Source organism: Bison bison, unplaced genomic scaffold, assembly GCF_000754665.1.
Source record: "Bison bison bison isolate TAMUID 2011002044 unplaced genomic scaffold, Bison_UMD1.0 scf7180017864519, whole genome shotgun sequence".
NCBI lineage: Eukaryota > Metazoa > Chordata > Mammalia > Artiodactyla > Bovidae > Bison > Bison bison.
In genome coordinates, this window is record NW_011495072.1 from 2,336,013 (window position 1) to 2,352,473 (window position 16,461).

At 39.9% G+C, this 16,461-nt stretch overlaps 1 protein-coding gene across 1 annotated transcript in view; it reads left to right on the forward strand.

The window, feature by feature from the left end:
* Positions 1 to 16,461, forward strand: part of SPAG17 (sperm associated antigen 17) — a 245,270-nt gene that overhangs the window by 57,403 nt on the left and 171,406 nt on the right. The window contains exon 4 of the mRNA XM_010830710.1: positions 4,510 to 4,641. Coding sequence (XP_010829012.1) covers positions 4,510 to 4,641 — 132 coding nt within the window. The remainder of the gene's footprint in view (positions 1 to 4,509; positions 4,642 to 16,461) is intronic.

Consider the following 16,461-nt stretch of genomic DNA (forward strand, 5'->3'; position numbering starts at 1 on the left):
TGATACCAAATGAATGAATGAATGAAAAAACAAATGAACAAATAAAATTAGCATGTTAAAGACGTATTTGCTCAGCCCTGGGCTAGTCTGGAGTGAGTCAGGTTTATGGATTCTGTTCCTATTTGCTGAGGTCTTTACATCTCCAAACCAACCCTAAATCACTGATGCAGGAATAATGGGTTAAATGTGAAATCATGCCTTAAGCATTTTTACAGCTACTCTAACAAATACCATGGACACTCAAAGAAGACCCTGAAACCAAGAGATTTTTAGGAGAAAGGGTGACTATTTGGAACTCTTGCAGGGAAAGTCTTCCCTCACCTTATGCCTCTCTCATCACCCCTCCCTTCTCTGACAACATAAGCACCTTTCCCTCTTCCCCACCACCTCCTTCCCATGGCTTGCTCCAGGCAGGAGAAATGCAGATCCAAAGTCTTAACCTTCCTTAGAACTCACCTGGATTGAACATGCAGCAAGTTAAGCTACAATGCAAGCTGTTCTATAAGCACTCCAGGGAAGCCAGGCAGCAGATCTATAGACCCCACAGAAGTCCTATCTATCTATCTATCTATCTATCATCTATACACACACACACACACACACACACATATATATATATACACACACACACATACATTTGCACACATGCATATATTCAGTTCCCCTGGGAACCTTTGGAGCAGTTCTAAGTGTTGTCCAGACTGATGCCGTGCTTACTACTAATGTGGGGAGGATCCTCAGAACGGGATGAAGAGCGGGGGAGAGGGCTGTAGGTGGGCCTGATCCCCAGGAAAGCAAAGAATTTGGCTCATTTGGTGTGTTTTTGTTGGATCAGATCATTAGACAGTAAATATGACATAAATCTTTGAGGCAGGCCAGTGATATACAGTGAAATGCTTTTATTTCTTAGTGTGCTCAGAATCACAAACTTCCTAGAAGACAAAGGGCATCTACCTTCAAAATCAGACCTTCACACAGTAAAACACAGATGTGTCTTCCTGCCTCAGCTGCACTCTTTGAAGCTAAATTTCCTCCACTAGACTTTTCCAGAACTGAGCACCTCGGGTACGTTGACCTGGACATCCCTCACAGCCCTGGCAGGCCCCGTGGCCTGGCCTGAGTAGGTCTAGGAGACACACACAGGCCTTGTCTGGCAGCAGTTTTTCTCTATTTAACAAGTCTCACTTGCCTGTAAGACTCATTATTTTAAGTTTCTGACTCATGTCAGGATCATTTGTTTGGTATTTTGACTTGATGAGTACCCAGGTTTCAACCCACTGAGGACTTTTTCTGCCTAGTTCTGGAAACGGGATTTTGTCTAATTACACCATAGCTCTGATCAGCTCACTGTGCCCTTTTTCTCTTATATCCCTCATCCTCCCAAGACCGACAGCCCTTGCCATCTTACCTCCCCAACACACACACACACACAGACGTACAGAAATACACACACACAGATACACAGATATATATACAGAGAGACACACAGATACACACACACACACACACATTGACTAAATACTGGACAAGTGTTAGTCATTCAGTTTTGTCTGACTCTTTGCTACCCCGTGGTCTGTACATAGAATTCTGCAGGCAAGAATGCTAGAGTGGGTTGCCATTCCATTCTCCAGGGAATCTTCCCAACCCAGGGGTTGAACTGAGGTCTCCTGAATTGCAGGCAGATTCTTCACCATCTGAGCTACCAGGGAAGCCCAGATACTAGACAAGAAATGCTTAAAATTCTGAAAGGTTGACATTTTGATTACTACTTCAGTTACTACAAGTGAGGCAAGAAAGGGAAGCTTTCCTCAAACGTTACTCGAGAAACTGCACCACCTTTTAAAATCTACACATATTTTTTTCTTCCTTCAAAGATGTACCCTTCAGACAAAGATTTCTGAGGATTGGTTTTTCATCTAAGATCCAGTTCCTGGTGGGTGGAAGTGTGAACTGTGGGGTGTGAGAAGAAAGATTTTTCAGTAGAAATTCATTTATAAATAATTTTCTGTTTCTACCTCTCCAGGGGATGACTCACATACCGTAAACATTTTCAGTCTAAGATTTTTTTCAGAAGAGACTTTTAGTTACTTTAATTACCCCCAGGAGTCATATGATCATTCCCTTTGGGGGAAGCACAGAAAGACAGTGGCACGTGTGGGAGTCACATCTCTTCCAGAAAGGACAAGCTTGCTGGTTGCTCATGAGGCCACGTGCACTGCTGTGTCCTTCTCCAGGAGTGTGGGCGTCAGCATTGAGTCTCCCTCCGACTGGGCCTGTTCAGGGAGGAGAACGCCTCCTTGGGATTCGCCCTGCCACTGCTCTGATGGGCTCTGTGTCCGTGAGAACCTGGGTGCCCTGCAGCTCCTCATCTCCCCATTTCACAGGAGGATATCATTCTTATTTTAAGGCTTTGCCAGCTTTTTGTTTTAAATCCAGCTCTCTACAGACAGTTGTTTGATGAACCAGAAATAACATTTATGGCCTGAAAAATACCTTTCTCTTGGGAAGTTTTGTTGTGCTTTGAGTACATTTTAACACCGTGAGGTAACATTCATAGGGACATGGGGATAAAAAGCAATTCCAGAGACATCCCATCCATCACCGTGACGCCAGGCAGGCTTCACCCACACCACCCCAGACGTAGGTAAATATCCTGTTTTCACAGATCATCAGGAAAAGAGACCCAGGCCAGTGTTGACTTCCCTTCAACACTGTCATTATATTTGTATCACAGGGAAACACCCCATGCTAGACTGCTCTGAGCCTTACAAACTCAGAGTTGTATATTTTGAACCAGATGTCACAAAGAAGCCTGATTGTCTGCACAGTGTTTAGCTGGTATTATTGAAACACACCATTTCAAACCAGATACACCTACCCTTGAGACTGGAACCAATCGGACTGCTTTCATTTTATATGTAACTAACTGTCCAACCCCTCAGGATTCCCTTGTCTCTCGAGTCTGGTCATCATTAAATGGTGAGGTTCTGCAGGTGTACCCTTATGTTTTCCAGCTCCCAGAAATCACAGCCATCATGTCCCTTTCCCTAAATCGTGTTAGCAGGAGCAGAACTGCCATAAAAAGCAAAGAGCTCTGTTTCACGGAGAGTGTTTGCTTAGACACACGCAAAGCTTTCTGACATTTGGTCTGTTCCGTTGGTTTTTGGAAACAGCAGCTTTAAAGGAGTTCTTCCCCTGGCTTTCCCCTCCTGCGATGCAAGGCAGGAAACCCCGACGTGGTCTCCAGGCGGTCCAGTTACATTTTGGCTTATGATAATCCACAGGGCCATCTGCAGTTAGAAGCAAAATAGCCATCTCCCTTCCTTTCAGCTATTTCCCTTGGCAAAGTGAAAAGTCCTTAGGAACCAGATCGGTCAGGAAAGCCCTGACCAAGGACTGGTATGAACCTCAGACAAGACGCAGCCTGATGAGATGCAGTGTGCGCGGTCATTGTCTGAGACGGGAGGCTCTGAAATTGACACCATATGCGCCCTGAGGAGTAATTGCTCCAAGGGGGGAGAAAAGCAACATGTCAGAACATTTTAGTAACACCTAATTCATCCCGAGGTTATAAATAAATCTGATACTTGCTTAAAAACAAAAGTCGAGAAACACTTTGACTAGATTACTTTTGTGACAGTGCTTCCGGCCGCGGTGAACTTTATTAGGGAGACAACATGAAGAAAGAGAAACACGTAACAACTTTTTATGGTATATTTTACATGATTTTATTTTTTTTGCAGTAAATAAAGTGGTTATAGGGCTCCAAGGAAAAGGGCCCAGATGTTAGAGTTGTGTGAAATTTAGGGGAAACAAGCTGTAAAAAGCATAGTTATAAAACAGGCTGTCAGTGCCACACATCTGGACAATACAGCTGTATGTTCCTAGTGGCTGTCGTCACCCAAAGAAAACTCAATAACCTTATTTCACCCCAATTAGGCTGCATACCAACAGGATCAACATTAAATTGCAAGGGAGTGGGGGTAGGGGAGCAACATTCGCATGGCGCCTCTGTGTCAAACAGCTTTTATCTTTCATTTGACTTTGGTCACCAAGAAATAAAAGACTGCTAACATAGCCATTTCCATTATTATAAAACCCTACTTAATTTATAGCGTCCTAATAAGTCAAGGTTTGACAGTTTGGGCTATTGGCTGTGCCAAACAATAGACTTTCTGTAGCATGAAACTGACCCGTCGGTCATCCTGACACCGAGCCCCGCCTGTCTTTCCTCCACCCCTCTTTGGGAGTCTGAGTCGAGCATCATCATGGGAAGCCCTTATTGGAAAAAGTTCATTTTCAGACAACCCAATATATTTCGGGTAGAGGGTAAATGCCTCGCTTTATGGCATTGGGGCATTTTTCCCTAATTTTTTTGGCCAGCATTGAGGCACCTTTGCAGTAAGACAAATATTACGAAATTCAGAATACCATTTTGTCTTTTCATCACTGACAGACATGCCAAAGGTTATAAAATGCCACTTTCCTAATAATTGTGTTTCTTCATAGGTGTTAACGGCAGCAAAAGCAATTATGGACAGCGGAGAGAAATTAACCTTACCACTGATAGGGAAACTCTTGAAATTTCAGCTTCTTCAGATTAAGTTAAAAGACCAGCAGCGCCGGGAAAGCGAGAAGAAGGTACTGGGAGGGCAGTGGTGGGTTTTCTAAACCAGCAAGAGTGACTGAGCTGCAGCCAGGTTCTCTGGGGCACTTCCTCTCTCCGTAAGCCTGCCACGAAGTGTTACCTAGCACATTTAACCGTCACCTCAACTTTCCAGGGGAAAGTCTATCCAAAGAGCTAGTGGAGGAATTACATTTTCTCAAAGACAAACCCATTAAAAGTAAGTTCCCCTGAAATGTGACAATATTCCAGGGCATGTGGCTGAGGTCGTTTTTATGGTAGTCTGTTTGTACGCTAGGAACAAATTAGGGAACCAGAGGACAGACACGGAGTCAGGAGAATATAAAAAGGTGAGAAACCCCCGCAAAGTCAGGGTCTAACTATTTTAAATATTTTACGTGATATTCAATAGAGTACTTATTAAAATAATAGGCTACAACTGTACCTTCCTAATAATCTAAATATTTCAGCAGCAAACTATCACTTCTACTCCCATATTATGTACCTGATTATTTCTTCACATATAGATTTTTCATTTGCATATGAAGTCAATCTGTGTGTTTTCCAAAAATTTGTGTTTTTCATCTGAAAAAAAAATATTTTAAAGTCCTTTTGGCAAAGTGATGCCAGTTGCAAACCCATTTGCTATTTAACCCTTTGTCAAAATGAGAAATGTTTTTCTTATTTTCCAAATTATGCTGAAATATTTTTGGAAAGTCAAATGCTTCTGTTTGCACATGTGTAATAAGTATGTGTGCATTTGTTTGTATGAAATGCATTTATAAGTAAATTGTTTCTTCATGCCTCTAAATGGGAGCGGCAAAACGAAGTCATGGAAGAAAAAAAGAGAAAAGTGAACACATTCCAATAATACCTACTTCCTCTTTGTAAGACCACCCACCTCCCCAAATTTGGCTTTCCTATTTGCACTGAACTCTTGATGGGATAATCACAGAAAAAAAAAATAATAATACCACCTTATATTTGTAATAAAGGGCTTTATGCTTTTCAAAGAGATTCCCTATTTAGCCTCTTACTAGGGTGATATATATTGTTCCCAGGAAAATTCTACTTATATGGACACAGTTGATGGTACAGTTTTCCATCTATATGAAGCTCTTTCTATCGGGTACAGGAGATTTGTACCTCAAGCAATACTCCGGGAACTCAGGGATGTTAAGACTTGGCAGAGTAAAAATTGGAAAATTGGAAACTAGTATAGAAACAGCTTTTCTTGCCTTTTTAAAATTCCAGTGTCACATGGGAATCTGAATTATAAAAAGTAGACTCTGAGTCCTCCGAAAATTCTTACACCTTCTATTAGCTTTGTGCTTTCCCACAGCACCTACAAATGTAAGTTACTTGCTGAGTGTTGATTTACTTATTTACTACCTGTTTTGAGTCAGTAGTTGTGATAGGAGTAGGTTTTAGATTTCAGTCAACAAATTTTAAGTAACAATAAATGGGATATCCTGGAAGCCGAGGAAGTTTTTACAGCTAACAGTATAAAATTATTTCTGCACTGTTATTTCTTTGAAATGTGAACAAAATAATAATGCAGTTATAAAATTCTTAAGATACAGAAATAATCTTTTTGTCAAAAATTTAAGAGTCTTAAGGAATTTTAGATTTATAAAAATAAGAAAGTAATAGATGCATAAAAGAACTCTTTGAGCAATTAAGAGACAACAATTACATAATCTAATCGGTATCTTCATTAGATTGGATTCCCAAAACATCAACCCCAAAATCTCTGAGTTGAAAACACACAAGCCAGTGCTAAATAAACGGATGAAAACTGAAAGGAAGGGAGTACTCTCCAGAAAAGTTATCTCAGTGAAGGCAAAACTAAGGGAGTTGTTGGAGGGGTGATATAATCTATGTTCATTTCAACAATGCTGCCCAGCAGGTCACTTAAAACAATTGAGGTTAATGCTTGTCAGCCAGGGAATTGAGCAGATAGCAAAATAAGTATAAAGCATGAAAACTGATGCTACGTTGTGGATTAGAAAATGAAAAAAAAGAAAAGAGGACTTTATCCAGTTGCTTCTTTCTGAACCCCTGGTGAGATTCTGAGATTCCTGCAAGGAGTGACTCTCTCGTTAGCTTTTTAACATCAACATGATATATAGTTTCTTTCTCTCAAATACTAGCTATATGTTTACACTTGTACAACCCAGAGTGTTTTGTTTCTTCTTTGTTGAATCTTTGGAATTGCATTTTTTAAAACAAATGCTTGACAATTATTCATAGCAGTAGTTATAGAAAATACTAGGGAGACTATGTGGACAAAAAAAGTAATATAATTAGGTCCCTGTCCTTTTTCTCCAATGGAAAAAAATGTATGTACACTACATATTTGATTCTGTTTTAACCATCTATGCTTAATAATATAGTTCCAATAGCCAGATACAGTAAAAATATCATTATTTTAGATTCCACTAATTTTAATCATTTATAATACTTCAGACTATGCTTAACATTGCATTTTCTTTGTCTATGAAGAAAGTATGCTGGATAATTAATATTATAAAAAATAATACAAGGAAGATATTTCTTGAAGAACAGTTTAGAACCCTTTAGCATGTGAATCTCTAGGAGACAAATTCCTGCCTCTAATTGTAGTAAGTTGAATATATTTTGAAACTTTTATCTGTTTGGAAACATCTTGTTGGTTATTTCCAAACATACATATCATGAAGAAAATATACTTTATTTCTAGAAATGTATTTTAACATTTCAGAACTTCTGAATATGATTCTTTCATATAATTAATCCCAAATTAGATTTTATTTTATCTTAAAATCTGAATAGGAGAATGTTTTGCTTGAAATTGAATTTTCCTTGCACATATCATTATCTGAACATTTATTGTGCATTTTTAGTTATATCATTATCAATTTGTTGTTAATTGTTAATTTAACAAACATTTATGGAAACAAGCATTTAGAGAAACAATCTACTGGGACATATATTTTCATAAGGTTCATTATAATTTTAAAATAATTGATTGGTTTCTATTCTGAACCAGGTTTTAATTTAGTCATTATCTGAATATTACAATATTATTCACATTTTTACTTCTTTTTAATTACAACTTTTAGGTTATATATTAATTATAAACATTTAAAAAGCCAAAACACTTCGTTGTGAATCAAAATATTTAAAATATATTGAGAATTTAGCTAAAAGAAAACATTTAATCGTGGAAAAAATTTAAATGACTATAAAACAGCCAAACTAAATGTAGTCTGTACATCTGAGCTGAGTTCAGAACCTTTGGATAGGTTTTGGGGAAAGATTCAAATATATTCTAACTGTGCTTTTAAGTTGTGAATTCAAATAACCAGTCCATATTTTCTTAGATATTTTTTGGCATAGCTTTTATATAAAAGCAGAGCAGATCTTTCTCTTTCTGACTTATCTACTTAATACAAGTTGCCTTATTTTTCGATGTCCTAGAACTGAAGAGAAGGAAGACATGCAGTTAGGAATATGGACGGCTGGTATTGGTAAACTTTTCTTAAAATAACTCCAAATTAAAAGCACCTAAATTTGATAAGATATCATGATGAAGCCCCAACAGCCCAGAACCTACTCCAAAGGACTGACAAGGAGAAATTAGGATAACTTTCATTGACGTTTTCCAGCTTACTCCAGTTAAAACCCCGAAACACTGGAAACCAGCCAATGTAATGCCATTTTGTATGTGTGTTTTGTTTTAAAAGAAAGGCCATAGGGACATACCAGGAAATTACAGGCTGGTTAGTTTTGATTCAGTTGTGGTTAAAATCTTCAGAAACTATTTTAAGAAATCAAACAGAGGAAGAGCAGAAACTCAGTTTAGAGGGACCCGTGTGGTTTCCGGAAAGGAATAACTTGCCTCACTAACTGCGTGGAATTCTTTGAGGCTGGATAATCGAAATGAGGATACTACCAACAGAACTGTTGGATCTGAAGAGCTACAAAATTCAGTGATTCAGGGTAAATCATTGGCGGTTTATCTGTAAACTAGAGCAGCGCTTTCCTAATTGGGATGCTATTAATTAATGAAACCTTTTACAGACTTTGGGAAAAATGTAAAGAAATATACATATTTAAAATAGAATAGTATTTTGAAATACAAATAGCTACTGTTACAGGAGCTAATAACAGTAATTAGCTACTATTATTGTCTGCTTGGCACTATACTTAAGCTGTTTACATCCATTACATCACTTAATCCTTTAAATGACTCTGAGGTACAGAGTATTATTCTCAATTTGCAGATGGCAAAACTGAGGGTGTGAAAAGTTAAGTAAATTTCCAGTGGCTGAATGGAGATGGATCTGGGATTTAAATCCAGAACTGTCAGACTCTAAGATCACGTTCTTAACGACTGTACAAACCCCTTCTGTGTCTCAATAATTATGCAAAATAGAACTTTTGGCTGGCAATCAGTAGAGAACTTCCCAGAAATGCCTCATTATAGGAACGAATGACTACTCAGTGGGATCTACCAACTTGCTAATTACACTGCATACAAGTGGTAAAAAAATCCCACCTGCCAATGCAGAAGACATAAGAAACACAGATTCAATCTCTGGGTCGGGAAGATCCCCTGGCGCAACAACCCACTCCAGTATTCTTGCCTGGAGAATCCCATGGACAGAGTAGCCTGGCAAACTACGGTCCATAGGCTCGCATAGAGTCGGACACAACTGAAGCGACTTAGCACGCATGCACAACATTCTGAGATTAAGTGGGGGAACTGCTCAAAGAAACCGCCTATTCCCAAGGGAATCCTGACTTCTTATCCAATCTCACCACCCACCCAGCCACCCTGCCCAGAAATGAGCTTGTCTCTGGGGGAATCTCTTAGAACTAGATTTACTGGGATTCCTCCAAACGTCCTCAGCCCTTCTCTCTTCCCTTCTGGATGTAGGATAGCATTGGCCGAATCACAAAGGATCCTGCAGGAGACAGACATCAGATAGACATCAGACCTAGACCTACCCACCACCACCATCACCACCACCACACAGACATGGCTATGTCCTGATTCTGTGGGTGAAGAATTGCACCCTGAAGATGGCACTATGGCACCCCAGGACTTTGTGCAATCTCTAGATTGTATCATTTGGTCAAGTGAACGCAGGACACTTGTAGGCTTACCTTTCCTACACCTCAGCAGTTCTCTAGGAAAGCAAGGTCCTGACTCAATCCCATGCATTGTCTTTTCTGTCTGGCAGGCATGCAGGGAGGGCAAAGAAATAGAAAGTATAGAAAAGGAATAACAAAATGTTCATAACGCCACAACCCTATTACAACTAATGTTAACATTTTGGTATATTTGCTGTGTTTCTTTCTATGGATGTGTTTCTTTACACAGCTGTAATATTTTAAAAGTTTTTAATCCAGTTTTATTTCAGTTAAAATATACCATAATTTTTTCTCATTACCACAGCATCCACACCTACCATTGTTATTGGCTAGGTGACATCCTATTGACTACCATACTTAAAATTCCTTTATTGTTCATCATCTCCATTATTTCTGTATTCTTTCATAATAAACAATGTCATGACGAACAATCTTATCTTGTAAAATTCTTCATATTTTGAATAATTTCCTTAGTATAGGTTCATATGTGTATTAGTTGCTTGGTTGTGTCCAACTCTTTGTGACCCAATGAACTATAGCCTGCCAGACTCCTCTGTCCATGGGATTTCCCAGGCAATAATACTGGAGTGGGTGGCCATTTGCTTCTCCAGGGGATCCTCCCAACCCAGGGATCAAACTCAGATCTCCTGCATTGCAGGCAGATTCTTTACCATCTGAGCTATCAGGGCAGCCCTAGCCTAGGTTTATAGATATGGATTAATTGAGCCACCAAATGTTCCCACAACCTTGTGTCTCCAGAGTAGGTTCTAGAACCATTTAGTCCCAAGTTCTCCATTAAAAGAAATCATAAATAATGCCCTGTTTAAATGAACTTTGTGTTCGCTTTTTAAAGATGGAGGAGTTTCATGAAAACAAATCTCTTTAATATTGTTTAATCTGTTTCTTTCAAACTTATTTGACACCGTACATTTCTTTCAGTCCGTCTTGTCCTCTCATCATCTGTGGTCAATAGATTGTTTACGAGATGCGTAGAATGATGTTTTGAAAGAGAATTGAGTAGCACTCTGAAGATAAATCCTGCTTCTCAGAAGTCACGTGATAATGGAGTGACTTAGTCACTTAACTTCTATGACATCTTTTCTTATCAATATCCTTAATAATATTACCTTGAGAATCTTATGATAGAACATATATTGAACACAAATTATACACAAATATGTAGATGTAAGAGTAAGATGAAGTATTCCCAGGTGGCACGAGTGGTAAAGAACCCGCCTGCCAATGCTGGAGACCTAAGAGACGTGGGTTTGATCCCTGGGTCGGGAAGATCTGCTGGAGGACGGCATGGCAGCCCACTCCAGTATTCTTCCCTGGAGAATCCCATGGACAGAGGAGCCTGGTGGGCTATAGTCCACAGGGTCGCAAGAAGTTGGACACGACTAAAGCAATGTAGCACGCACACACAAGATGAAGTATAGATATTTATCAGTCTCACTGACTTTTACCATTTCCCTCCCTTCTACTGTGAAAAACAACAGAATGAATACCCAGAAAAGTATTTGAATTTTGGTATTAAGAAATCATTTAGAAATAAAATATAGTCTAAAATACTTTTGAAGTGTCAAATAACTAGTCTGCCCAATTCCAAAGAGGGAGAATTTTGTATTTTAACCTTTAAAAAGTGAGAAAAACAAGATTAAGGATTCTAGGTGGGTGTCATTTAATACTCAGCTGAGTATGTGAAACCCAAAGACTCTTTTTTTGGTTATTGCTAGGACAAGAGCCCCGCATCTGCTACATAGCTTAACTGGTAAGAGACCTCTGTGCCTGTCCAAGATCTTCTCACCATAGGAGGCATCCAGATGCCTTTTGGAACCACTGCATTTTAAAGAAAATGTACTCTGTAACAAACCTGATTCCCCCTTCATATGCAGGGGAGCCTGTGTTCCCCTCACATTGTAGAAAGAAGGGCTATTGAATACACCCCCCTCCTGAATTTTTTGTCTTAAATTGGCAAGGGTTTCCTCTGAGTTTTTCAAGTTGTAAGGAGATGACCATAGAATGGGAACATGCATGTCATGTTATTCAGAAGCAAGAAAGCCAGAAGAGATTGGTGCAAACAAGTTTTAGCTTATGATTTAGGAGTGGGCTCAGCAAACCTGGTTTACTTCTCCCCACTCCTGCCCTCAGATCCAAAGATATAAACCCATAGCGGGGAGGGGCTTATTCAGAATGAAGAAAAGAAAGGGAAAGGGAAGGTATAGATAGGAGGTGATTTTCCTGTGATTAGGGCTTGGTGGAAGAGGATGAACTTTTTGACCAAAGTAGATTCCTAGGGGGCAAGTAGTCAATCATTGTTCAGAAAAAGGGACAAAGGGACTGCCATGGTTCAGCTCGGGTGTGGAGGGAAGGAGATACAGACAGGACACAGGAGAGGAGCAATTAGACCATCACTAGAGTCAGCCAAGGGGAGCAGTGGGGACTGAGTAGGGCAAACAACAACATGTTCAGAAATGTACTGAGGATTTCTCTGCCTGCCTCTGACACCTCAGAAAGACCCAGGTGTTTTCACTTGCTTCTGTTCTTTACCAATTAGTGTCTGCACACCAGAAAAGCGTGTATAGAGTTACTATGAGAAATATTTTACATAGCAATACTGTTTTATATTTTATCAATTAAAGGTACATCATTGTTAAATGGAAAATGCAGAGCTTGTGTAGAGGTGACAGTAATGATTACATTAAAATGACGCCAAAACATAATTTGAAAAAAGGCATTAATAGCTTCTTTGCCCATCTTCTCTGGATGGTGGAACTGTGAATTTTTTTGGTAACTCCTCAATTTTTTCCTAATTTTTCAATTATGACTATTTTTATAATTTAAAAATGTTACATAAGGAAGTAAATCAGGAAGAATTTTTTTGTGAAAGGAGGGAGATCAGTATTGGTCATTTCAGCGTTAATGGAAATAAGTTTAAAAGATGCTTGTCTCCAGGGTATCAAGTTTGGCCTTCCTAAGGGAATGCATTCCCTGGTGGCTCAGATGGTAAAGAATCCACCTGTAATGCAGGAGACTTGGCTTCAATCCCTGGGTCGGGAAGATGCCTTGGAGAAGGAAATGGCTACCCACTCCATATTCTTGCCTGGGAAATCCCATGGGCAGAGGAATCTGGCAGGCTACAGTCCATTTTGTTGCAGAAGAGTTGGACACAACTTGGTGACTAAACAACGACAATGGTCTTATTGAGACACAAATGACCACCACACTCAGAAAGTGATTTTGGAATGATGGAATATTAATGCATGTATAAAGGTCAGTGAAAGAAATGAAGGTGAACTTCAGAATAATTTAACCCAAAACAGTTTCTTCTGTTCTGAAGATCACCCTGCGATTTTGTTTGAAATGATGGTTTTAGAAGTTTCTGGAAGATTTTGTTGGCCAATTTGGGACTCTTCTGTGATGAGCCTAGCTGTCCACCTCAGAGCTGCACAGGAGTTTTTCACTCTAGTGGACTCACCATGATCAGAGGCATGGTTAGGAGAGCGTGCACAAGTTTTACCAACGCCTCTGAGTTAATTGGACTCTGTGCCACTGATCTGGGCTCTGGTTCCTTTTTAAATGAGCCGTCTCAAAATTTCTAATAAACTCTCCACACTGGCGGAGAGTGAGCTTTCTTCCCCACTTTCTGAGATGACTCACATTATCTTCTCTAGTGAAACCTCCTACCTCATACCTGCCCGTCCTGAGTTGATAACTTTGCCTCGTCCTTCGCTTGAAAACATTGAAACATTCCCTCAACACATCAAGACCTCTCTCTTCCTTGTACCCACATCCAGCCACCCATCCCATCTTTGCTCCTTTTATTAAACTAAGAAATTGCCTTTCTTCCTATCAAAGTCCAGTTATTGACACGTTCTCTTGATCTTACCCCACCTTGCTTCCTCAAGGAGTCTCCCCAATGACTTCAATGTCTCCCTGTCTGCTGGAGATTCCATCAGCCTGCAAACACAACATCTCCTGATTTTACATATGTACATATTAATATATACACACATAGCTTTATATTATACTCCTCTCCTGCTCACTCATCCATTGAACAATCTCAGAGCTCCAGTTTCCCTTCACAAGCTAACTTCTTTTTTAAGGGTTTTCCCTTTTTATTCTTCTTTTTTTAATACATTTAGATTAGTTGTATGCTTTACTTTTTTACTGGAGTATAGTTGATTTACAATGCTGTGTTAACATCTGCTATATAGCAAATTGATTCAGTTTTACATATATATGCATTTTAAGATATTCTTTTCCATTATGACTTATTATAGGATATTGAATAGAGTTCTCTGTGCTATAGAGTAGGACCTTGTTATTTATGCATTCTGTATATACTAGTTTACATCTGCTAACCCCAGCCTCCTGCTCAATCCCCACCCCAGGCCCCTCCCCCTTGGCAATCACAAGTCAATCCTCTATGTCTGTGAGTCTGCTTCTGTTTCATAGATAGGTTCGTTTGTGTCATATTTCAGATTCCACATATAAGTAATATATAGTATTTGGCTTGTCTGTTTGATTTTCTTCACTTAGTATGATAATCCCTAGGTACTTCCATGTTGCTACAATGGCATAGCTTTGTTCTTGTATATGGCTGACTAGTATTCCATCGTGTGTATGTATATATGTGTATATGTATATATCATATCTTCTTTATCCATTCGTCTGTTGATGGACATTTAGATTGTGTCCGTGTCTTGGCTACTGTGAATAGTGCTCACAAGGAAAGGCCTTGAGACAGTGGTCCACACAAGTGGTCACCCCACTATTCCTGCCTCCCTATTCATTGCCTCCGCCCTCCACCAAGGCTGCTCCCATGACGTCACCTGTAACCACCCATACTTTTCAGTTCCTTGGTTCTCTAGCTGCACACTCTGTACTTTTTCCCACTTTTTAAGTCATTTCTATCTTTTGCCAACATCTCCTCCTATACCTGAATGATAAGTATTGGAGTTTCCAGCATGACCCCAGCTTCACCTCTCATATTTCTTGAGAACTGTTTCCCCAAGAGTCTTATCTCTTCCCATGCCGTTAACTACTATCTCTATGTTACCCACACCCGAACTTGTAACTCCAGTCAAATCTTTTTTCTTCTGGGAAGAGTACAATTGCAGTCAACTGTTTCCTTGTCATCTCAGGAGCATCTCAGATTTAACAAGATCATTCTGAATAGTCTGCCCACCTTAACTAAAAGCAATTTCCCATCCCAACACCTGTCTCTGTGAGTGGCATCATCAACCACCCTGTTACTCAAATTAAATCCTAGGCGTTATCTTTGTTGTTGCCTCCTCCTTCACTCCTCGTCTCTAATCTTTCACCCTGTAATTTCAACTTTCACAACAGATCTTAAATCGTCCTCTTTTCTCCACTCTGCCAACACCTTAATCTGAATTACCATTAAGTGTTATCTGGACTATTTCTAGAATTTACTTACTGATCTCCTGCATTCCTATGTGGCAACTTCACAGTAAGCCTCCATTTAAAACCATTATGGTCTTTACCATTGCATTTTTAATAGGACGTAAATATGTGAATCCCCTACTCCAAAACCCTGGATGACCTGACCTATGACTTGCTTCCCCCTCCTTATTCTGGCTACTCTCTCCCTTGCCCACTCTCCTCCTGCTATACTCACTTCTTTTCAAGCCTTTGAGCACATTCATGTCCTTTATGACTTAGGGCCTTTGCATACACAATTCATCTTTTCCCCACTTCTCACCTGGATGACTCCTCATCCTTCAGGTCCTCACTCAAATGCCATTTCCTCAAAGGCCTTCCAGCACTAGCTTCTAGAGAGTGGTGAACTGTGTGTCTATTACTATATCAGGTTTTATCCTTCATAAAATGCATGAACATCTCTCTGTTCATGTGCTTTTTTTCCCCTCTTTCTTCCCCAGGAGAGTGGAAACTCAAGGGAACAGAGCCCAGCCATAATTTTATGGAACACCTTATATATGGGCTTCTCTGGTGGCTCAGACGGTAAAGCGTCTGCCTGCAATGCCGGAGACCTGGGTTCGATTCCTGAGTTGGGAAGATCCCCTGGAGAAGGAAATGGCAACCCACTCCAGTATTCTTGCCTGGAGAATCTCATGGACAGAGGAGCCTGGTAGGCTACAGCCCATGGGGTTGCAAAGAGTCGGACACGACTGAGCGACTTCACTTTCACTTTCACTTTCTTTATATCTGGTGCAGAGGGAAATGCAGAGGCTTTTCGTATCTCTGTACTTTCCCTTGTGCTTTCCTTGCTGCCTTACCCAAGGCTATTAGTGACATCTCCAGCCTCCGCTGATGTTTCCCTGTGCCGAGGAGCAGGTGTGGGGAGGTTGAGTTTCCCACCACTAGCACAACTGGTTCCAAATAGGGAAAGGAGTACGTCAAGCCTGTATGTTGTCACCTTGCTTATTTAACTTATATGCAGAGTACATTATAAGAAATGCTGGGCTGGATGAAGAACAATCTGGAATTAAGATTGCCAGGAGAAGTATCAATAACCTCAGATATGCAGATGCCACCACACTTACGGCAGAAAGTGAACAAGAACTAAAGTGCCTCTTGATGAAAGTGAAAGAGGAGAGTGAAAAAGATGGCTTAAAGCTCAACATTCAGAAAACTAAGATCATGGCATCTGGTTCCATCACTTCATGGCAAATAGATGGGGAAACAGTGGAAACAGTGACAGACTTTAT